Raw genomic sequence first — 24,740 nt, forward strand, 5'->3', positions numbered from 1 at the left:
ATAATATGAGAGCAACCTTCTGCACTCATTGAGTTTTCAATAAATCGTGCTGTTTTTTCCATGCTTTTGTCAATGGTCCATTATTGAGTCCATGGGAAAATACCCTCCCCACAAGAATAAAAAACCCAAATCATCCAAGAATGTGAAAATGGTATAAAACTGTTTATTAAGATCACTACTCTCACAAAGGGAGCAAGCCTGTTCACACACATGTAAGTATGTTTACATACTGTATACACACACACACACGCGCACACATATACAGCCATACTGGCCCCAGGCAGACCACCACACAGATGGGGCCAACGACTGCTCTCCCCGAGATCTGCAGATGTTCAGAAAGTACTGATGTTTTGTGTAAACAGCAGCCAGTGCATACAGAGAATCACAGGTGCTTTCAGTTATTGCAGTCAGGCCAAGCGCTTATAAAAATAGGCCTTCGTATTTGTTCACCACCATATAAATTTCCTGATGGATATTTATGATACCTGGCTCATTTTATGACTATAAAGTAAGGCTCTCAAACTCGGAGTGAAAATGTGTTGTGCATGCCCGCTCCAGTAGATCAGAGTTGTCTATTCCAGCAGTAGAGGAGGAACCGGTTTCCTGTTTACATACAAAAACCGTCACCGTTCACATACAAAAAACCATTAATCTGTGCCTAAGGATGACCACAGCAACATAAAACACCAGACAACACATACAACACAACCATCTACAAGGGCTTCTGTTCTTTACACATTTGCTGAAAAGGTCATTTATATTACACTTTGTTAAACTGGGAAAGGGGCATTTCTGTTGCTATAGACAGCTAGAAGTCATCAATAATTAACTCAAAGCAATTGTGCTTTATTGTCAGAACATTTTAACTCTGGTGCAACAACAGAAGTAGCCCTTAAGGTCTAAGAGACTTGTGCTTCTCAGAACAGCGGTTTGGAACGCTGTTTCTCAGCTTGAACATCAAGATTTTTTAAAGTAAGCCAAAGGCCGACCCTAAAGCCCAACCCTGCTGGTTTAGTCTGCAGTGGCAGTGCTGTGTAACTCACAGTGACGTTGAAGCCTTCTTGCCGTCCGCCTGATTGGGGCGTGACCACATGGTTCAGGCATGCCTAAAATGAGCGGATCGAACATGCAGCATGCCTGCAATGCCCCAGCGTCGCGTCCCGCTGCGGAAACACGTCAGCGGCCGGCGCGGGCGTGACGGGCTGAGTTGCCTCGAGCGCAGTGCTCCAACATTGGCGGGCCAGCCTCGAGGCATTCCTCTTCAGCAGCAGTTTCCCAGGAGGAACTGGGGCGTAGTGCAGAATGCAGACGCGACACAGCCACAGAGAAGGAGCACAGAAGGAGCACATTCTGTAAGGTTCAGGCCAGTCTGTCGTCATTCTTTAACTTAACTGGAGTCTTCCCATGATGCATTTGCTGGGACCTCAATGTTCCTTTCAGACTTTGTAGTGTCATTCCAGTGCAGGAGGCGTTTTTTTCTTTTTTCAGGTTTTGCTTTCTCATGAAACTTGGATAGACTTTATTTGTCAGCGGGAGGTTTTCAGGCGTGTGCTTATAGTCAAGATTTACAGTGTATTTAGGTCTAACGAAGAGGGCAGTTTTCCTGTTATTCCTTGTCAAGTGATCAGTATTGCTGTGCTTAGATTTGCAGTATTGCATTCAGTTAGTATGTAGTGTGTAACAGTTTCCTTTCCAGTCCTGGCGTGTGCATTTCTTACATCCAATTGGATCCATTCAAATGGGTTACATCTTCCTCTCCTGAGCTTAGGTTTGGCTTCATTCTTCTGGGGAACTCCATTTTACACTCCGAGGTCCTCATTTTTACAGCGTGATTTCCGGGGTACCACCTTCTTAAGGCGCGGTCCGAGACTTTGCGCTGACTATCCCCGCCGCCTGGATGACCCGGTACCGCTCGCGAAGGTTTCGCCGTCGGACGTGCTCATTGGTGATCTCCACAACGTTGCTCACCGGAAACCAACCCTTCTGCCCGTCTGAGAGTCTGATGCCCTGGTACCAGCCTGGGGCGGGGGGGGTCAGGGATCAAGGAAAGAGAAAAGAGGGAATACAGGGGGTGGAGAGAAGAGGAGAGAGAGGCAAGGAGGTGTGGAGTGTGGACAGATGTATGAAGAGTGGTAGGAAAAAGGAGGGACAGTGAGAGAAAAGAGTGGAGAATGGGGTGAAAGAAGGATAGAAAGGAAAAATGTAGTGAGGGAGTGAGAAAGGAGTGGGTTGCAAGGGTTACAGGATGCCAGAAGGATTGTGGGAAGAAGAGGTTCCAGGCAGAGAAGAGACACAAAGTGAAAAATTAATGAAAGAACAACATATTGGTGAAGTTTCATGAAGCAAGTCTCCCCCTTTCTGCTCACCCTCGTTGGTCTTGCGAATGACGTTGACAATTTCTGTGGGCTCCAGGCTGAGCTCATCCGCCTGCTGGGCAACATATTGCTCTGCGCACTGTACCTGTGGGCAATCTGGACACACACACACACACATATACGCACACATGCACACACATATATACACACACACAAACACACACACATATACGCACACATGCACACACATATATACACACACACAAACACACACACATATACGCACACATGCACACACATATATACACACACACACGCACACATACACATACATGCAAACACATACACACACACACACAAACACGCCACACACATAAACACGCATACGCAAAACGAGAGACCAGGATGCAGAAAGCAACAGGAGAAAGAGTTAAGATACGGCACATGTAAACCCCTATGTACAAACATCCGAAACAGGATTGAAAGGGTGGGTGGCTGGGTGTGGGGGTGGAGGAAGCGGGACCGAAAATTCACACTCACCCCAGTCCTCATATACCACCTCCTCCGCATCCCTGTCAGGGTCATTGGGGTCAGGGAAGGCTGCCATCCACCTGTGCATCTCCGACCTGTATAGTGAACAAGGATACAGCAACATGCAAAAAGACTGGCTCCCACAGCGGAGGCAGTGGAGTACAGCACTGTGGTGACTGCATACATCAACGTCTCGTTGTGTCAGTTAGACACCTGAGCCAGACAATAGCTCCTCCCCTCAGTCCTGGGAGAGGCTGAATTTAGGTCACTTGCATCAGATCATTGTATATTCTTATCTGCTTTGTGAAACTGTTAATGCCAGCCATTTATCTGTGAGCATTGTTTTCATGAAGGTGGCGTTATTTGTATCGGGACTGAGCCTGCACTTCAAAGAGTGGGAGAACCGAGCTAGAGCCTAGATGTTCTCCAAAAAAGTAGACACCACCTTTGAATCAATAGTGCCATCTTTCATTTTTGTAGTGAGTTGGGATATAGTCCAGGTGAATGGGAACTTTCAGCCATCATGAGAGGGAAATCTCATCTTCTCCTCTCTTCCCTATTTCCATTCCTGTGGTTAGCCCACAGCCTTGTGATTGCTCAGGTGTATGCTGTGCTGTCATGCAGGTATCACTAAGACTACAGTTGCATAATGCGCAGTAATGCCATGATAGAAAAGAGACTGTACAGTTGTACTCTGCACGCCACTGTGTGCAGCAGGCGGACATGGAAAGGAGACTTTACATACGTACTCTGGGCACTGGGTGAGGTAGACTCTTGTGGAGAAGAGACGATGTATGTTTGATCAGACAGATGGATGGGGAGACACTGGGTCCGTACTTACTGGGTGGAGGCCTTCAGCAAGCGCTCATTCATGCGACCCTGGTGGTTCTCCAGCAGGACCAGGCAGAAGCAGTGATCGAAACCGGGACCTGGGGAGACCTCGTCAAGTGGCTTCACCTGGACCAGGGAACGGTGGGTGTGGTCGATCACAACGTAGCGTTCCGCGCTGGAGGGGCAGGGGGGAATGAGGGTCATGAGTTATCGCTGACTTCACCATCACAGAATCGACACCACAGACTTAATAAGGATGACAGCGGAAACGTGGATAGCAGGCTGACCTCTTCTTGCTGGCGAGGACCAGGAGGTCGTTGAAGAGGAAGAGGAAAATGGGAGTGAATTTGGGACGGATGTTGAAGAGGGTGCCTGATTTGGCCATCTCCTGAAGCTCCCCTTGTTTCTCCAGGAAGCGGTTCTGAGAGATGATTGGAAGGGCCTTTGGAGAAAAACCGAATATCAGAGTTCTGTACAGAGAAACCAGTCACACTATAGAAGTGGTTGCTGTGGCCTCTTATTTGATACCCTCAGCCTGTGATGTACAGACAAGTGATTACAGTGTAGGATACAGTGTTGTCTGGTATTGTGACTCACCTTCAGTTTGTCAAATTCCAGGCTTTTGGCGATGTGAATCAGCTCCTCCATCTGTTTCATCTTCCCCACCTCTGTGTTGCACTCTTCAATGATCTAAGGGGAGGTGGGGGAGGGGGGGGCAAGTGGAGAGTGGAAACATACACGATCAAAGGAGAACTGCGAACATTTCCATTTGTAACCTCCGATTTTTAACCCAATTGTAACATCATAGGACACGTGTCAATCGTCCGGTTTTTTTTCTCCTCAGGACACTTTTTTTCCCAAAAACATAACAGCCTCTCTTCTATCCGCAGCGACATAGTCCCCAGTTCCTCAGTGCAGACCTCCTTTGTAAGGAGTCAGAAGATGAGTAAGCTTCTCCCTCTCGTCATGATAGGATATCCTTTGTTGTGACAAGAGGGGGGAAAGGGGGGTGTGTTCTCTAAAAGTCAGGGGGGGGGGCATGGTTTGAGGGAAGGCAGGATGAGTTACCTTAGAAACGGAGGCCAGGGCTTTGGAGGCAGTCTCCTCTTCCTTAGTCCCCTCTTGTGTCCTTTTCAGGATATTCTGGTGACACCAAAAAAATGAGTGACTCCACAAACACCAGGATCTGAAATAAACACTGTCTACAACCACAGGAACTGACTCCTGGCTCAAAGCTATCACTACTAAGTAGTGTTGATTACAGTTGTGATACAGTGTAATGTTTGCAGGGAAATAATTTAAATGGTTGGGCTTAGAGTAAGAGTTTGTGGTATGTTTATTTAAAAATATGATACCATGACATGCATGTGAAGACAATTGTACAGTCCCACCCATTCCACAGAGGAACTCTTTCCAGCAAATCAATTTTCCACACAACACCCAATCAATGACTGTTGCCAATGACAATTCAGCCTGAGTGGTTTGTTCTAGAATGTTCTAGAACCAGAACCCCACTGACTAACTAACACTCAGCTGTACCTTGGACTCAAACTTTGCAGTAAGTATGGGATGTATGCAGGCCAAGTGGCCATTTTTGACTGAATGTTGCTGAAGAACTACAGCGCTGACACTGACACAGCACTCTGACTGTGTGTAATTCTCAGCATGCTTTGGTGTGCGGGTGCAGGGCCCTTCCCAGCATGCCCAGGCAGGCCTCACCTCGATCAGCATCTTGATGCGGGTGATGCGCTGGAAGGGCAGCAGCAGAAAGGACATGAAGGGCAGCCGCTGGCACTGCGGCGACTCCTGCAGGCGGGCGATCACCGTGGCGAACTGCGGGTTCTTCTGCCTGCGGGCAGACGCGGACCTGTCAACCACCTGATACGCCACTTTGTGAGCGTGCTCAGTACTGTGATGGGCTTCAAGCTTTTCTTTTTGTATAGCCAATGAAAGACTTTTCATTTTTCATGTACAATGTACAGACTTAAAAAATTGCCATTGAATCTACACCAGTAATGCAAGGATCTTAGAGGTGACATTGTGTTTAGGAGCTACTCCAGGCACCAAGCAGAGCTTTTTAATGCTTTTTTGTCCATGTATGCAACCCTATTATGGAAGTGCTAATTGACAACCTCTACAGCCATGCAGGAGCGCTAAGGCAAGACGAATGCAATCCTCTGACACACTCACACAGAGCCAATCCTCTGACACACTCACACACAGCCAATTCTCTGTCATACTCACACACAGCTAATAGCAAATTTTTTTCACAAAAAGTCACACACCGTCCTACAGTGGAGTAGGCGCTAATTGGAGGATCATCTGAGAAACTTGCAAGTCCCTGTCAATTCACAGGGTGCTAGAGAGCAGTAAGACAAGGAAGGCTGGTTGACCTGTCCACCCTTATCCTCAGTTAACAAAGCCTCTTTGTTCTGCTGCTTAAGGGATCCTGGTCATTGACAGCAAATGACACAGCCGGTTTCAAACCTGGGCCCTAGAGCTCAGTCTGTGTTAAAAGCAAATGTCTTGCCAAGTCAGGACCCAACCAGGTAGAGTTTTAGCAACAAGGTGCAATGGAAGACTCACATGAGGTTGGTGTACTTCTTCTCTTGATAGATCTGGTTGCGGACGTAGTCGATGTAGACAGGGAAGTGGTGCTGGGCATGGTAGTGGATGATGTCACAGATGTCTGAGATTACTACGCTGTCGCTTATGCGCTCCTCCAGATCCTTCAGGAACCTGTGAGAGAGCCAAGGCGGTCAAACGGTCAGGCAGAGGGTAGCTTTTCAACATAGAGACAAGGGAAAAATGACTCAGGGGACAGGAGGATCTTGTCAAACTGTAGCATGTGTGGCTGTAGATGAGCAACTGTGAGGCCTGTGAATGAATTACATGAGACAAAGTATGTGATGCTATACAAGACAGATGTGCTGACTGCATATGTTCACATAATTTAGAAGGAAGAATTTGTCTTATTTCCATTCTCATTCCTTAGATCTCTCCTCCTGTCTCCTGTTTTACATCTTCCCAGACCTCCAGGTGTCTCTGACCATGATTATGTGTCGAACGTCAGAGAAGAGTGGATCTAGGGACAGAGGGTCCAGGGGACGGGGGGACAGAAATGGAGACTCATCCCCTCCCTTACCTCTCGCTGACCTCCCGCACTTTCAAAATATTGGAGAAGAGCGTCTTCTTGTCGTGGATGATGAGCGTATCGTCCAGGTCGCGGGACTCCAGGAAGAGCTCGGTCAGCACCTTCAGGGAGCGCAGGTACGAAGCTTCTGACGTCAGCACCTCGAACATACTCTGAGGGAGACAGTGATGGTAGGTACTCACTGACTATGCACACAGATGCTCTTACCTCCACAGATTTTGGGTAACCCGCAATTCACAGTGACAGCTAAAAAGGTTACTTTATTTTTCTCTCCGTTTCCTTTCTCTTCTTCATTTTTCCCCATCCTCCATTTTGTCCCTCTCTTTCTCAGTGAGATGCCCTTACCCAGAGCCACTTACAGAGATTACATTCCCCCATGTTATCTGTGTGACGTCCCAGCTCCTAAACCGCTATGCCCCCCCAGCGTCGCTGCTCACCTCTTGGTACTTGCACTCCGCAGAGCTGAGCGTATCAAGGATGCCGCTGTTCCTCACGTCCGGCAGGTCCTGCCACAGCGTGTTTTGGGCAGGGCCGCCCCGGACCCCTCCCCTCTCCGTGTCACCCCCCCTGCGGGCGCTCCAGTCCATGTGGAAGTCCACACTGGTCTTGCTGATGTTGCGGCAGACCGTCTGCCGTTTGATCTCCTTGTGGATGACCGTGGCCCGATACGTCTGGTACAGGGGCTCTGGGGCGGGTTTGGTCAGAAACAGTCAGGTGAGAAACAATGCCATGTTTTGAGCTCCCAAACAGTGTTAGGTATATATCTCTTCAATAGCACCCATATAGATCAGAACTGGTCAGTCTCACTGAATTGCTGCAGAACACTAGGAGTATAATGATCTAAATATTCATATTGATCAATAAAGCAACAATACAGCATTTCATTTTGATGCATCAATACAAAAGCAAAACAGCTGTGCTTACTTATGTATTAATATTTCATTTATTTTCATATAATTTCATACATATGGATGAAACTAGAGTGCCTGTAACAATCCTAGTTATCGCTGAACATTAAGCGTTATTACAATGGCATATGAACTACTGTTTATATATTCTACATTTCTTTATAAGCATGGAATAATTAACCTTTAATTATAATTAAAAATAACCTTTAATTATAATTAAAGGTTATGTTGAATCATGTTGTAGCAAAATGTATAGTATTGAATTGTATTGCATTGCATCAAAGCGAATTCTTAGATATATTCTCATATATTGTATCATCGTTTAGGTATTGACATTGACTCCTTTGTATACAGTGCAGTAAACTAATGCAACACATCTCCACCTTTCTGGCCTTTCTCAGGCAGCAAGGGTTCAAGTGAGTAGCATTGTCGTGACACCCATAAAATCTCTGGGTAATTCTTTAAAAGTGTTGATCAGTGACTGTAAAACAAAGAAGGTGTCTTCATGGGGAAAGTGGAAGAGCTTGTTCGGCTACATACGCAATGTAACTCACATGGGGCACAGGGTGAAAACAGGAGACAACTTGTGTGGTGAAATGTGAAGTTTAAATTCTCAGATATCATACCCAGTAACATCTGTATTTACTGCGTATGCTTCGACGTTTTGGTATTTTAACCTTAATGAATCTTATTGATCATAACTGTAGTGAATGCTATGCATCAGTCCCTTTGTGAACTCAGAACAGAGCCTCATTGAAACCAATAAAAGTGATGTGATTAAAACATGAATGAGCCCTACTGACCAGAAACAGAATTTATAAGAACCGTGGTAAATGATATTGATCAGAAATCAAGTGAACTCTTCTGACAGGAAACTTAGTGAACCCGATTTAGAAAAACTCTGTTCAACCCCATTGATCAGAATCCTAGAGAACGGTATTGATAAAGATCCTAGTGAATCTTTTCAATCAGAATCTTAGTGAATGTTACTGTTAATGTTATCTGAATCCTAGTGAACACTATCAGAAAAACCCTAGTGAACCTTTTTGATCAGGCCCCTAGGGACTTCTTTTTGTTCTATCTCTGTTGTGTCTGTTGTGTTCGCCCATGTTGGTCCATCTTAAAGTAGCCCTTTGGCACACGCGTGGCCCTCTTGCATAATCTCTACAGGAAGTGCACAGGAACTCTTCCATTGTGTCTGTGTATCCTCACCATCCTGGAGCTGAGATTCCAAGTCTATAGACATCCCCCGGCGTGGGACAGCAGGAGGCCTGAAACAGAGGAAAACATCCAGCACAGAAACATAAAATCCTCAAACTGCACAACACCATTACTCTTGAGTTTTTCATTGAATGACTGTGGGAGGGGGGATTTAACAAGAATGTTAAATTCTCACACACCTATTTTGTGTAGAATATAACTTGTCATGGAAAGAAATGTAAGCTTACTTTTCCTCTTCTGCGGTGTCCACTCTCTCAACATCACTCCCAGTATTCTCCTCTTTATCTGGGGAGAGCAGCAGTAGTCAGATAATGCTCCTTTTTGACTTTTTCCCTTACTCTTTTCCCCATTTTTATGCTTTTTAAATCTTTGTTCAACTCCCTATTTTTGGAATCGCCAATCATATATTAGGCTCATCTCACTGTGACAGCCTCTGTGACAGCACTGCAGGTACAGAAGCTGAGTTGCAGGCAGCCAACAGCTATTTTCCACACCGCAAGTCCCACAGTGCACCACAGCAGGGCAAATAAAAGATTGGGCACAACCCCACTGACATCACCAAGGGACTGGGTACCATGCTAACATGACCAACCCTACCCCCCAGTGCCATTGCTGTGAGCTCCTGGTCATTGTCAGCTGGAAACATAACCACATTTGAACCTAGGCAGTAGAGCTCCGCCTCTGCTCAGAGCAAGCGCCTTAGCTGATTAAGCCACTCAGTAGCTCAACAAGCACACTGTTATGATTGTATTTACTCCAGCTAAAACAAGCATTATATATTTTTTGTTTTGCATCAAGATCCATTGAAACCATAGACTAAAATGTAACACTGGAGACCATATGGACTGAATTTAATGCAAAAACCCGTATGTAGGGTCACTGATAGGACAGCCTGGGAAACAGAACACAAATGGCTGGGCTAGAACAGAGACCAAGAAAAAGGGATTGCCATTCCATTCACAAACACAGTGGGAGGGGGAGGCTGCCTCTGTCTCGGGTACCCACCTTTGGGTGCTAGGGTAGACTGAATGGTGGACTGAATGGAATGCGTGCTGAGGCGTCTGCCGTCTGGGCCAGGTTGGGGTGGCGGAGGGGGGCGCCGATGGGGGAAGAGGGGGCTGGAGGGATTCGGGGGGGCACGGTGGGGCAGGAGAGGGCTGGGGGGCAGGCAGCTGTCAGCAGGGGTGGGCAGGGGAGAGGAGTGGCGCAGGGCGCGCCATTCTTCAGGGGAGGGCTGGGGCAGGGGGACACCCCCAGGTACGGTGACGAGGCGGGGGCTCTTTGACTTGTCACAGGCAGGAATGGGGACCCGTGCGGGGATGGCAGGGGGCACGTCATCGATGGCCTGATCCCCGGCTGGGTCCGGCTCGGGGCGGGGCTCAGGGAGTGTGTCTGCTGAGGAGGATAGCCTGGCCGTGCGAGGGGGCTTCTGGAAGCGGATGATGGGGATGAGTTTGGCCTGTGGGGTCGGGCTCGGGCTCGGGCTGGGCTTTGCTGGAGGCACCTCCACCCCCTCCAGCGTGGCCTCGTATATGGAGTCCTCTTCCTCCTCCACAGCCCTGCTGGAGAGACTGGGACTGGGACTGGGAGGAGGCTGGGAGAGGTGGGGGGTGTAGGAGGTCAGCACAACCTGGGGCGTCGCGTTGATCGCGCACACCGTGTGGTCGCTCGACCTCCTCCGGTTCCCCTCCCCGATCATGATGTCCAGGACCTCCTGGAACTTCGCCCTCCCAGCCCTGCCCCCCAGCCTCCCTTCCTCTCCCGAGGAGCCGCTCTCCTCTTCCTCTTCCTCTTCATAGTCCTCCTCCTCCTCGTCTTCCTCCTCCTGGTCCCCTGCCTCGCTCTGGCCCTCCCCTCCCCTTTGATCTGCCTCTTTCACCTCCTCTTCCTCAGGTTCCTCCGCCTCTCCTTCCTCTCCTTCCTCCTCCCCCTCCCCATCCTCCCCCACAGGTACCCACACCAGCCTCATTCCTGGCCTCTCCTGGTGGCACAGGCATCTGCAGTCCCTCTCACAGCGTAGGCTGGGGGCGGCTCCCACAGTTAGCTCCGCCTCTGTCCCTGCCCCTCCATCCACCTGCACCTGCACCTCCACCTCCCTGCCATCTGGGGCTGCAGAACAGAGGGGTCGACAGGCGGAATGTTACAATGGTGTTTTGTGAAGTCTGATATACAAATGCTATAGCATGCAGTGTGCATCAGAGCAACAGACTCTGGATCCAGGGGTCATATTTTGAATGCCAAATAAGCCACTCCTGTTGTCTGTTTCTAGTTTAGTCAAATCCAGCTGCATGGACAGGTTACACAGTTCAGTATGTAACTAAGTCTATTGAGTGAAACAGTAAGTTTCAGTAAGCAAAACTAATGAATAAATAATACTAAAATAAAATAAAAAAGTCACATTCATGAAATCTACATTATAGCAGTTGTAGTACAGGGAACTCCATCATTCCAGCCTTTTTATAAATTCCTGAGCGTAACAAAATATATAGATTTACAGTTGATTAAGTCACAGACTTCTGTGCTTATTTTCCCTTTCTGTCTGTCAGAACTTATTGCAAGATGAAATCCAACAGCCAGAGGGGAACAAAATCTGCTTTTTCCTGTCTCCACCCCAGTCTGACCTTTGAACTTTGGAATGCTTTGGAGATCTGGGCTTGTCTGACTGCGTAAGCCGCTTCCTGCAAAATCTGTTCCTACATGTGCATCCTGTGATACAGCGTATTGGTTTCTCTGAGCAGTGTGAACCGTCTGTGCAGTTCCGCATGGACCTTACCCCCGTGGTAAATAAATTCTAGTGTAAAAAAGAGCGGTGTGAGTCCTGGCTCATTAATATGAAGTGTTAGAAGGAGTGGTCACAGCCCACACTGAGCGTCTGCTTTTGAGTGCACTTTCATGCAGAGTGACACAGGGATGATGATGATCACCCGCTAGATGTGTCACTTGGGGTGTTTGACAGTGTATGTGTGTGTGTATGTGTTCAAGTGTGTGTGTGCATGGTGAGCAATGAGCCTTTCTCCACTCCTCCTCATACCCATGCATACAGTGATCATGCTGCTCACCGTCACTGAGAAACAAACTGGGTTTGCAGCTCTTGCCAGCTTCCTCCCAAACAACAGGCACTTGGTCGAGACGTATGTCCTGGTATGACTCTGTTTAGCTCTCCGTTTTTTAAGGCTAAATCCAAAAAATTCACTTTCATTTGAGTTCAACTTGAAATTCATTTGCGCTTCTAATGCACGTGAATGGACACTAATTCATTAATGCCCATAGTCAGCAGTCAGGCACTGTGTCAATACGTTTAACATGTCTCACAGGGGCTGTCATGCTACGCTATTTGTGCCCTCTAGTAACTCATAATGAGCCACACAAACAATGCTTTAAAAAGGGGCTCATTCACACAGTTTGGAAATAGTAAAATGAATTGAGGGTTTTGACTGTTAACCTTTTTCCTTTTTAAAACGTCATGCTTTTGAACAGGAAGAGGTGGTTTGGCAGGGAGAGGCTTTGTCTGGAAAATGATTATCAGCGTGTTTTATGATTTACAGATTGGAATATTTAAGGCTCCTCCTCAGTCTCCTTTCCCTCTCTCTCTTTCTCTCACTCTCTGTCTCTCTCTCTCTCTCTCTCTCAGCATCGGATGTGTTCACCTTCCTCAGACTCACCGACAAAACCCGTTTGTGGCTGATTATATGACCTGGCCCAAAACCTATACCTCTGGAGTAAGATGAAGATTTAGCTCTCACATGAACAAAACAAAGCAAAACAAAAAAAGTTCTTTGAACCCTGCCGCCAAAGGCGTGTAGTCGATCAAACTCCCAGAAATAGAAACAGGAAAGGTGGGGTGCGGCCCACTAACTGAGGTGCACCAAAAAAATCTCAGCGTGCAAATCACAGCACATAAGCACAGGTTAGCACCACCCATTCAGAGGGGAGGGAGACAGAGAATTCTCTTGTACAAGGTGCAAGCAATAAATTAGTTTAGTTTTGTGTTGAATTTGTCAGAGCACAGACTAAATGCAAACCATGTGTGCTTTAACCTGAGCCAAAGGTGATGTCTGAATATGTATGCAATGCTGAAGTGGCTGTATTGCTCAGTCTGCTTGATTGTGGCTGGCTGTGTGTCTGTGCTAGAGGTCTGTTCTGAGCTGGAAGCAGCTACAGTCCTGTAAGCAGGGGAAATTAAGATCTGTCCACTGGTGTGTGTGAAAAGGAGTCAGCAAAAAAAATTAAACTGGAAACCCCTAAAGCGCATTCTGGCATCTTGCAATACCATTCCATCTCCAAGAGTCATTGACGCTGTTGTAAATAGAATCATGGTGCTCTACAGGAAGATGCAGCTGACTCATGCAAAACCAGTCACACGATGTTTTACATGCCAAAAAACAAATTAGAAGGAGTCAGTGACCTACCTGAACGGCGTCCCTCGTCTCTGATGGGCATGGCCTCTGCCACTGCCTCGGGCCCAGCCTCTCCTCCTGGTGCCTCTGCCTTGCTTTGCTCAGCCTCCTTCCTCAGCATCCGGCTCCTCTTCACAGGCAGTGGGGGTGCTTGGTCTGCAGCCTTCTGTGGTATTCGCGGGGGTTTCGGTTTGACGGTCGGGGCCCTCTTGGGCACTCTGTGGGACTCCACCCCCTCGACGACCCCTCCTTCTCCTGCCACGCCCTCTTGCTGGCTGAACTTGTTCACAATCCGCTTGACTTTCCCTGAGCTCTTTGTTGCGGTGCCCTTCTCGGCCAGCGGGGGGCATTCTGAGCCGTTGTCCAAGGGTTTGTTTGGGACGGGGGGCTTCGGCCTGGGGACAGGCTTGGGGGGTATAGGCGCCTGAGAGCGGGGGGTTGGTTCCGGGAGGGACATTTTATCCGATGGTCTTTGTTTCAGCCGTTTAATTTCAAGTCAATTTTCTTTTGTCCCTCCCCCACCCCCCACCAGACCAGCCAGAGTTTTAGGTCAAAGGTCACCGTAGATCCACTGTCATCCTTACCTGAAGATAGGAAAGACACTGTAAGGAAACAAGTTTTAATGATGGGATCCATTATGATAATGATCTGAAATCCATACACATGATCCGCAAGTAGACAGAACGGGTGTTAGGCTTATTGTTTCAATCCTGGGGGGAATGAACCACTCCAAACATTTAGAACCATTTTCCTGTCTAGTGCTTATCTCTCACTTCATGGGCAGCAGGTCAGTCGGGAGCTCTGATCCACTCCTATCCCTCCTCCCATTGCAATCTAACCTCCAACAATCTTTGCACAAGGACACACACATTTCCCCTCAGACTTAATAAACATTCGAGAACACTGCGGGAGACCTGCACTGGCGCAGCTTCTTCCCATTAATGCCTGTTCTCTGGTACAGTACGTTATATCAATGCCAGAGGTAACAAACAGTCTGTTTCTCTGAAAATTCAGCCATAATTCATCCGTAACCTACATACAGGCTGCATGATGCATCACGTAAACTCATTTTACGTCAACAGAATTCCCTCCAGATTTACGCACTGAGCCTTTCATTTATTTCACTAATTTGTTCTGCACTCTTCCGCATGTCTCGTGAAACCACTACCTGAAGTTGTTCACTGATCCTTATAAACAAATCTCGGTATTTCAGTGTCCAGCCAATGATCACTCCTTTGTACTTTGATAAAGGAATTCAGTTTCTTTTCTACCCGCATCATTCCCCTGCTAACTGTACCAGTTTTGCCATTTTTTCCTCTCACACAACCCTTCCCCCATGAATGGACATATTGCCTCCCATAATCCTCTGCTGAAGTCTGACAGCATGCAGAAAGGATAGCTGAGGTGGAATGTTCTGAAATTCTGGAACACACTGCATACTGTACGCATTGCTCATCATATGTTTGAAACACAGCGTTTTCCATATACTGTATGTCTAAACCATCTAAACTGCTACCTGTGACTCAAATTCATTTGTTATTATCCATGATAATGAATCAAATGAATCAATGCTAAATCACTGCTAATCCTTTCAGTGTATCTCCTCCAGCCTTTGTACTTCAGACAATGTTCAACAGTTCACAGTATAGATAGTGGCGTGGGTATGCTCACTGGTTAGAGATGTACAATGAAGCTAAATAAAATGTATATTTTACCAGTGGATGTTTCCTTTAAGTATTGAGCTCTGAGCATTGACATTGTCATTTTCACACAGGTGTTTTTGTACTGAGAAAATTAGCATGGGAAAATGGAACACTTCAGGAGGTAAAATATAGCATCTAAGGTCACTCACATGATAATATGTATCATTCATTGTTAACAGTGATGGCCCCACAGTCCAACTTATGGTGTGGGAGCTCTTCTAGAACAGCATAAAATGGACTTCGCCCTGGGTCTTGACCATCTTGGCCAAGCTCTTCCAGGGTTCTGATCTACAGCATGGTTTTGGTCTCAAGTGCTGTGACAGTGCAACTCAAGTTGTCATTCCCTCTCCAGTGCAAATTAAATGTGAGAAAGAACCTTTTGCCACGAGAACAAGTGGATTCAAAGGACACACTCATGAAAAGCAAAAAAGAGGAGCCCCAGCAACACCTGAGAGGACTGAGCTGTTAGCAACACTGCTAGCCTCTGCCCTCAACAGCAGTATTGACAACCTTGCCCTCTGGTGCGCTGCAATTGGATCCTGTGGGTGAGTGGGTGTGGTCCGAGTGAATGGTCTCTCCTATCAGTTACTGGGATAAAATGAACTTCCCCTTTAGCAAACACATCCTCCTTCTTTCAGTTCCTTGTCAGACAGGGGTATATGCTAAAAGCCTTGCTTGTTTTAAATTCTATCTGTTCTTCAGGTTGCATTACAGTCACTGCCGCAGTGGCACAGGCAAGCACCATTCTATAAATAATGGGTGGCAAGATGACTGCATACACATGTGATAATGCATGTGTGTTTCTCAGACAAGCAGGTAAAGGATAAACAGGCAGGTAAAGTAGAACTGTAATAGGGACTTTGTCCTGTCTTGAAGAAGGAAGAACTTTGACCTACACCTGCACCTTAAGGGCACCTCTGTCTGAGGGTGTTTATGTTAGTGTGCAATAATAATAGCATCAATTTCAACATGGCAGATGACAGACCTGGGCAGAAATGATATTGGACACATATGCCATGTAATTTGAAATAAGGAAGATAAAACAGAGCAATATAAAAAGGACAACAATGGCCACACCCCAGCTTTCAGTCTTACATTTTAATTTTAAGATTTAAGTTTAATCACATTAACAGACAGTAACAAGCTGTGAAAATACCGGGTTACTTCTGCTTTTGGCTGTCTCCAGTTTGGCTGTTCATATTCATGGTTTGCGATCTGTTGTCTTTGAGGATAGCATCACTCATCTGAGCTGTGGATGGCTTTCTGTCAGGCTGACAGCTGCTACAAATGTCAGGTATGATGATTGTATGATCTAAAGTGTGACACTGAATATACAGTGTGTGTGTGTGTGTGAGGGTAAATACATGTGCAACACATGGATAGACAGGTGAGAAGACACAGCAAGAAAAGAATTACTATTTATCTATTATACACTATTAGATAAGATAATTATAACTATTACTGGATTTCAAAGAATGTGCCCTGTAGCTTTCTCTGCAGCACCATTGACAGACACATGCACTAACGCACTGGGAGATGACTGAACAAGCAAAGGTTTTGCTGGCTGTAAAAAATTGATCTGTACTCTTATCTAAGAGCCACATATGCAAAAGTCAGTATTTGTGTGCGTGTGTGTATGTATTTACCGCCCATCAGTTACCCTGTTTACACAAGCCCAGGGTATTTACATTTCCTCCCAGGTATAGCTCAGCCTGGGCAGGGAGAGGTCACACAGTGGCTCACTTTATGACCTGGTGCTTAATGTGGCTAAACCAGTTTGAACAGAGGAGGGCATGTTTGACACACTTTGCTGAATGAGGAATTCTGAAGTTTGCCTACACACAGGCTTCCCGTAATGTAACAATCCAGAAAAGAAAGATGTTTGGCATCTAGCTTCATTTGCATTTATTGAGTCATGTTGTGATGACTTAGGTTTTCTGGACTGCTGGAAAAAGTCGATGGCACCACAATACCATCCTCTCAGTCAGCAAAGAGCTTGGGTGTCATCCTCGACAGCAACCTGGACTTCAAGGAGTACATTGCTCGCACGTCATGGGCCTGCCGATTCCTACTCCACAACATCAGGAGGATTTGTCCGTTCCTGACAACATACGCGACGCAGCTCCTTATCCAGGCCACAGTTCTCCCTCGCCTGGACTACTGCAACGCTCTCCTCGCAGGCCTCCCAGTCTGTACCACCCAGCCTCTCCAGCTCATCCAGAACGCAGCTGCCCGACTAATCTTCAAATCCTCATCCTCCCCAATCTTCATCCTCCCCAAATTCTCCCATGTTACTCCCCTACTTAAATCCCTCCACTGGCTTCCTGTCGCTGCCAGGATCAGATTCAAGACCCTGACCCTCACCTTCTCTGCAATCAACAGGACAGCCCCTACCTACCTCCAAGAACTCATCCGGCCCTACACACCAGCCCGACCCCTGCGCTTAGCAGCAACTGGACGCCTCGCTCCTTGCATGGTCAAGGCAGGAGGTGCTTGTTCTGCCAGACATCGGCGTTTCACCTACATCGCTCCCCAGTGGTGGAACGAACTCCCTGTCCCGCTACGCACAGCTCCTTCACCCCATTCCTTCAGACGGGGCCTGAAGACGCACCTCTTCAGACTCTACCTGGACTGACCCAGCACACAATTGCTGCCCCCCCCCCATCAGTGCTGTCGTAAATTGCACTCATTGCGCTGTTTGAAGTTGTTGAAGCTTGCCTTTTGAAGGTGTATCGTATTAGTTGCCCTATACGCTGTAGTTGTACAAATCTGATAGTACTGTGTCCTCAAACAGACTTTGCTTTCAGTTGAGAACTGTCTCATTGTGGAACTGTACACATCCTGTCCCCATACTGTCGCTATACTTACTGTATGCACTTTTGTACGTCGCTTTGGATAAAAGCGTCTGCTAAATAAATAAATGTAAATGTAAATTTAAAAAGCAAAGAGTTCCATGATACTTGCGTAACTAAATACACAAACAATGGCATGCTTGAAATTTACAGCAAAATTTCTGAGACAACGTAACAAGAACAAGACTTTACAATGAAGGAGGTTTCATCAGCATACATGCACTTCAGTGACCCGCAACAGCTTTCTCATGAAAACTATGTCTATGCACATGCTGTGGGATGCAGCTTTTGCTCAGGCATGGACAAAGATTTTCACAGAGTTAGTTGGGGATATTGTTGCCCCAGCATATACTATACTGCAGATGCAGTTCACTGTGATCCATGCCAACACCCTCTCCTGCATCCCCTTCTTATCTTCTCATTTGCTAACAACCAACCCTTGACCTCTGACCCCAGCCCTGCCAAGTATGTGCATTCCACTCCGCCCCTTCCCTCGACTATGGACCATAGCCCCGCCCCCTTCATCTCCTCCTAAGTGTTCTCCCATTAGCTCCAGTGTTTGACCCCTGACACCAGACCTCTCAGCTACCTTCCTGTACTCCACTTCAGTGATCTCCCTCTCACAGTTGAATCAGCACCAGGGCCATGGACTCCTAGCAAAAACATATCATTCCATCACAGACCTGAGGAACAGTGAGAACCAGACAAACTCCTATGGCCTTTAAGTCGCACTACAAGCAGCATTTGGCTCAGACTAAATCACATTTTTGTATTCTGGCATGGATAAATTATTATATATATTTATATAAGCAACACACCCCCAGTAAATGTAGGTGGATAATTGCCTTATCTCCTGCTGATAAAGGCTATATAAAGGCTATTCAAATGCTGTGTTGGAGTTACATTCTTTACATTTCACCCAAAAATAAAGTATCTAGTTTGCATGTGACATGCAAAGTATAACCACACATCATACCTAGGGCAAACAGATACATAAAGCAATTTCAACTTTATGTACATTTTACACAGAAATGAAATTTGGTATTTTCAGTTAGAGAGAATATAGAAATTTAAATAATACATTTCATGATTCAGTAGATTGAAAGCAAACTTCAACATTAATACATTTGGGATGTTTGGTGAAAACATAATACTTCTTTTTCCCTGTATTTATAGTCATAGAAGTGTCAGTGGAGAGCTAAGTCGGCTTGAAAACTTGAAAACATCAGTTTGCAATTACTACTGTGTGGAAACTACATTAGAGGAAACCACTCATTTAAAACCTGTTAAAGCTTTGCAACCAGCTGTCAAATGTATGAAGTGTTACTGATATTTAAGAACATATTTAAATACCTCAAATATAAAAAAAACATTGTATGTGATAATACTTCAGATGCATCTAAAGATGTAATTTCAATATAATTCCTGTGTATTTAACCCAAGTGTCAAACGCACTCTACTCTCTGTTACCTGGGAGAGGGTGCTTCCACCTCAGACTTACTGGTCTCCTTCAGGTTAAAAGGTAAGAAATCTTCCATTCATTCCATTCATTCCTTCTGGTTTAGTTATTCATCAACAGGGATTTCAGGGTGACAGAAACAGTGCTGCAGTCCTTACTCAGCTCATATAATGGAGTGCCGTAACAGCTCAACATCACCTTATCCTTCTTTTTTGAAAGATCAGTATCTGTATAAATTGAACTGCCTAACAGAAGCTTTTATTTAAAATAACCTATTTTTATGCATTATCTTTATATTTATACAGCTCTATATTCACTGATTGGCTGATTTATTAGGACAGGTGATCTGAGCTCCTCATGAGACTTTTCACAAAACTGAGGAAGGTGCTGCACTAATTTCACACCCTTTGTGTGTTAGTTGCACTGTTTATAATTCATCTTTGAAAATTAACAAAAAAAAAAAAAAAGTATTTCACAAAACAAATTTGAATGACGAAATGCAAGGAAGTGTCCCTTTATTGTTAGTTTCAGTGCAAAACAGGATTTTTGTCAACAGGAAACAGGTGAAAATGAAAACAAAGTAAACGGAAAAACAATAGCTTCCAAGAAAACACTGTTCAAAGCACAAAATCAGATTAGATCAAATAAATTTTAATCGGTATGACGGAATTGTGCCCCATGCTATTTTTAGATTATGCGGTCAAATAAAGATGGTTCATTTAACAGTGTCTGTTTGCCAAACATCTCCACAGCTGTGCTCTTCCCTTTAGAGGACCCACCGTATGTCAAAAATGTCAATGATGAAGTGAATAGTAATATTGATGCTAAAAATAGTCCGGCACAAAGTTGCAGTTTTAAGTACTCCAGTTAATGGAGTGATCGAGATTGATTTCTTACTGTAAATGACTCTTCATTCACATTACTGTCAATTTATCCTCACTGTCTTTATCACGCATATCTATCTTTATTGCACAGATAATGGCCGCATAAAGCTGGCACTTTTGAGCCGTAGCCCTTCGGCATTTCCCGTATGCAAGCTCGAAGTTCCTGGGGCAGATAAGCGACCGGTTGAGGGTGGCTTGCATTTCGCCCGCTATGAAAACAATGCGACCGCGTGCGTGCGCGGAGCTGTAGCGGTTCCGGTTAGAGGAAAACAGCCCCGGCTCGTCTGACGGGTTCCCCCGCGCACAGCCACGCTCTGCCGAGCGGCGAGAGAGACGGCAGCCCTGATGCCATCGCGAATGAGGAAGAGGACGACGGCGCGGCGTGTTAAATGTGGGCAGAAATGCCGAAGATGTCCGAAATAACTACCGGGGAAACCCGCCGGGATTCTTGGCATCGTGGCCATTTCTTTCTTTTTCAGCATCTCTCTCCTTCCCTTGCTCTGAGTCCTCTCAGTACTCCTTCAACTCCATCTTACCCCATCCACCTGTCCTCTTTTTTTTTGCCCACGACCCCCCCCCCCCCCCCCCCCCCCCCCCCCCCCCCCCCCCCCCCCCTCACTGAACATATTGTCTGCCCCAGCAATGTCCAGCACTACACCCACTCACCCCCCCACCCTTAAATGAACATGCACTCCACCGCCCCTCCCCTCCACCTCCCACCTGCTTGTAAGAGCAGTGCTCACATCATTGTCTCACTGTTGCAGTTTTCAATGGAGAATTGCCTGTAGGGCCACGTCACGCATCTGACTCAGGACCACTCACAGCGACCCTTTTTCACTGACTGTGTCTCAGTACCCTACAGATATCCAGTGATGTCATACTTGCATAAACACACTCACATTCCCAAACACAGAGATTAATACAGACAACAAACATGGAGTCTATGATGAATGCAAGCATATAAGTGAGAGAATGTGGCCCTAAAACCATGTATGTGATCCAAGTTGCCAACAGGAAACAGAGGCTAAAAATATCACACTGACAATAAGGGGGTTCAACGTTTCTCCAGAAAAGCAATCCAGAACACTCACAGCCACCTTAAGCTTTGGAGGAAACCTGGCACAGTTCCGCTCTGACTCCAAGGGAAAGGTTACAATATGAGTCATAAACGGAAAGGATTGTGCTCATTCTGAAAATAAATATTTTTAAAACAAACTAATCAGTGACCAAATGGCAGAACACGATGTTGTCTCGTCCCACTGGATTAAAATTACTGAAACTGTAATTCACAGAGAACCAGGATTCCATGTGGTTCTGCTACAATGCCAAAGTCTCGTGCATGTGACAACTAGTAATTAAAAAAATCCAGTGCTGCATGTTCTTTGGTTTGCTTTGCTTATGGTTAATATTTTGCCCATATAAAATCTGAAAAAGCTATTTAAATTTGCTGTTTACAGTCTGTGCCAGGTTACTCAGTAGCAATTAATACTGTTAAAACAGTGAGTTTCTGTTCAGTTCCTTCCCTAGTGTTGTATGTAACACTGACAGTCCCCAGGCAGAAACAGGAGAGAGCCACACAAAGAAGTTCAATCCAGCAGTCAGGCCCTCTTTCTGTTACCACTGGCAGCAGTCAGACTCAACCGGTGTGGATAGGTTCTGCCCTCCAGCACTGAACCTAGATCAGTTTCATCAAGGTAATTTGCAGGGGCGGGATTAGGGTAGTAATAAGATGATCCTAGATAGTTGCATTGGGATGAGAATGTACATGGAGTGCTGAAAGAGCAACCTTGGCTTACCACAGCACATCAGCTCACTGAGGTGAGAGGAGTTCAGATCAGTACCAATAACAAGTCTCAGCTGTGGTTTTTGCAGAATTTTGCAGAATAGAGGTTTCAATCTATCAAAGGCAAATAAAACACAAAGATGACTTTACTATACATGTCTGACTGTTGAGATTTGAGTGTCTTAAATTCTATGCAGCTAGCTACTATTTTGTTAGAATCCCCTCAGTTTCTTAAAGAGAAGAGGCCTAACAATTCATAAATGTGACGGGTCATTCTTATGTATTTGCTGAAAGGTCACCTCAAGCTAAGGTGACTCCACTCAAGGTTGCAGGTGAGACATGAAGATTGTTTCAAATGCCATTTTGTCAGACAGGTGAAAAATGGGACATTTCCTTGCAGCACCTGTTCAGTGCAGTTTCAGTTTTGAGTGCTATGACAGGAATGGTGAGGGGGTGCTACAAGTCTGACACAAAGCATCATGGGATACCATGACAGAATGTTACTTCACCATTCGGGCCTCTGGATGGCCAGTCTGCAGACAGTCACTGAAAATGTGTCATATAGAGAGAAGAGAGAGACAAACTCTGAGTCAAACTCTCAGAGACAATAGAGAGACTAACTCTGAAAGCCTATCCGAAGAAGTGACAATAGCTATGCTATGCTAAAACTACTAGCACTACTTGTTTCATTCGCCACTTCAGTCTGTCAAACGGTGCTGCTCAAGCAACCCAACCTGTCAGTTAAACACATGAATCAGTGACTGTCAGTCACTGCCTACCATTCAGTGTCAGCCACCCTGCTCAGCTTCCCTTTATATTTTGGTGAAAATAGGAAATGCTTCCAAAATGCCAGTCATGAGTCTTTTTTACAGCAATCCTATCCCCGTCCCATAGCAAATACAGTACAAAAGCATACGCTTGTCCTATCACTGGGTCACACTTATAAATACACAGGTCTTAACAGTAGGGTGTTGACAGAAAATACAATACCCTGCTCTGGAGGATATACTATCTAATGCTGACAGTACTCAGATAGCGCCGGCACTCTCTGTGTACACTACCCAGCAAGAGAGGAAAAGATGTGTGTCTGATGGGAAGAGGGAAACACCGGCTCAGTGTGCGCGTGTGTGTATTTCAGCTGTGTTACTGCATCACAGGCTCAAACCCTTACCCTCACATCTTTCAACAGCAGGGGCCTGTCATCCAATGCCACCAAAACCTTACAGCAATTTTTATACTATATCAAATTACTATATCAAATATACTATATCAACCGTTTTTTGTTGAATTTTGTTGTTTGTGATATCCAAAAGCGTAGCTGTCCTGCTTCTCCTTCTGTTTCTGAAGCATTGAATGAGCGAGGGACTCTCCACTTAGAGAGAAAGGGGATATTCCCCAGGACAAAACGAGACAGTGTGAAAACGGCAATGGTCCTCACGCGGCTCCGCTTTTCGATCATACAAATATAATCTGTTCGTTTCAAAGACTCATGGTTAGGACTGGACACGGGTTACACGCATTCACTCTCGAAAAAGCTCAGTAAATAAGTAAATAAGTGATTGGCTACATTGGCTACATACGGAAGAATCGAAACCCACCCCGTGATTGATATTTACAAAAAATAAAGTATCAAATACAGGCACGTACTGACAGCTTCAGTGCGTCACAGTATATTATGTAGTTCATTTATGTCTTAATAGTATGTGCGTAATAAAGAACTGTTACGTATAGGTTCATAGGTGACGTTGCCTGACAGCTTGTTAGTCAAAATAATGACAATTCATTTAAAAATATTTGTCGATTCAGTGCTGAACAATACTTGAGTGAACAAAACCCCTTTGTTTAAATGGACAGAGATTTATCCTGCCTTCTACTGTCTTTCTCATCTATGAAGCAAAAAAGAAAATCAGTTTATACAGCAGAACTCTGCGTGGCACTCACCAAATCTGAGTCATCTCGCACTCCACTCGTCGCAAATCCAAAAGTAGACAACTCTGTAACAATATCGTCAATTTGTTACCCAGCCAGTGGAAAAAAGTCCAAAGTTTTAGCTTGCTAGTTCCTCTTCTGACAACAAACACCACAACGGAGACAGTCACAAAACGGCTTCAGTATTGACTTGTCAAGGATAACCTGCAACAAAACAGCGATCTGATATTTTTGATTTCCGATTGACCCCGTGCACTTCACCACAGCACGGATACTGTGTTTAATCCATTAATTTGACTATGTGCGCGTCTGATTTAAACTCTCGCAGCTCTTTGTTGCTTCTGTTGGTGTTTTTTCGCGTCTTTCACTTGGTTTAACATCAGCTCTTTGTCTGCTGTATACGCACTCCTGCTGTCGGCTCGCCAGTGAGGGACCGTATGGGATACCCCCCCAGGATTTGACTCCCTTCCCTCCCCTCCCTCTCTGACTCTTTTCTCTCTCGCTCGGTGTGTGTGTTTTCCTCTTCGCTTGTGTGTGGGAAAGGAGGGGCCATGTATTGTGTGGAGGAAGGTGTAGAGTTTTGCCAAAGAAGACAACCCGCCTCCGAACGAGAAATACAGAGTTTATCGCAGGCCTTATCAGACCCAGTCAACATGATCGCCATTATCATTTCAATCTTAACAGTAGTCTTTTAGTAGTTTAACCTATATGTAGGTTAGGTCATCTTTATATTTTATTTTTATTGCATGCAATTGCTTTTTACTTTGTTG

The 24,740-nt window shown here is 45.7% G+C and overlaps 1 protein-coding gene across 1 annotated transcript; it reads right to left on the reverse strand.

Annotated features, from left to right (window-relative positions):
* Positions 1-165: 165 nt before the first annotated feature.
* Positions 166-24,445, reverse strand: si:dkey-38p12.3 (rho guanine nucleotide exchange factor 15). Its single transcript, XM_036548449.1, has 16 exons — positions 23,983-24,445; positions 13,373-13,944; positions 9,969-11,072; positions 9,191-9,248; positions 8,955-9,013; positions 7,272-7,519; positions 6,826-6,986; positions 6,267-6,419; positions 5,400-5,529; positions 4,749-4,823; positions 4,278-4,370; positions 3,968-4,122; positions 3,691-3,855; positions 2,859-2,944; positions 2,370-2,474; positions 166-2,021 (listed from the first exon to the last, which is right to left on the reverse strand). Exons 2-16 carry the CDS (start codon positions 13,815-13,817, stop codon positions 1,855-1,857), a joined length of 3,204 nt encoding a protein of 1,067 aa, XP_036404342.1. The 5' UTR covers positions 13,818-13,944; positions 23,983-24,445; the 3' UTR covers positions 166-1,854.
* Between the last annotated feature and the right edge of the window lie 295 nt (positions 24,446-24,740).

The sequence above is a fragment of the Megalops cyprinoides genome, chromosome 16 (assembly GCF_013368585.1).
Source record: "Megalops cyprinoides isolate fMegCyp1 chromosome 16, fMegCyp1.pri, whole genome shotgun sequence".
Taxonomy (NCBI): Eukaryota; Metazoa; Chordata; class Actinopteri; order Elopiformes; family Megalopidae; genus Megalops; species Megalops cyprinoides.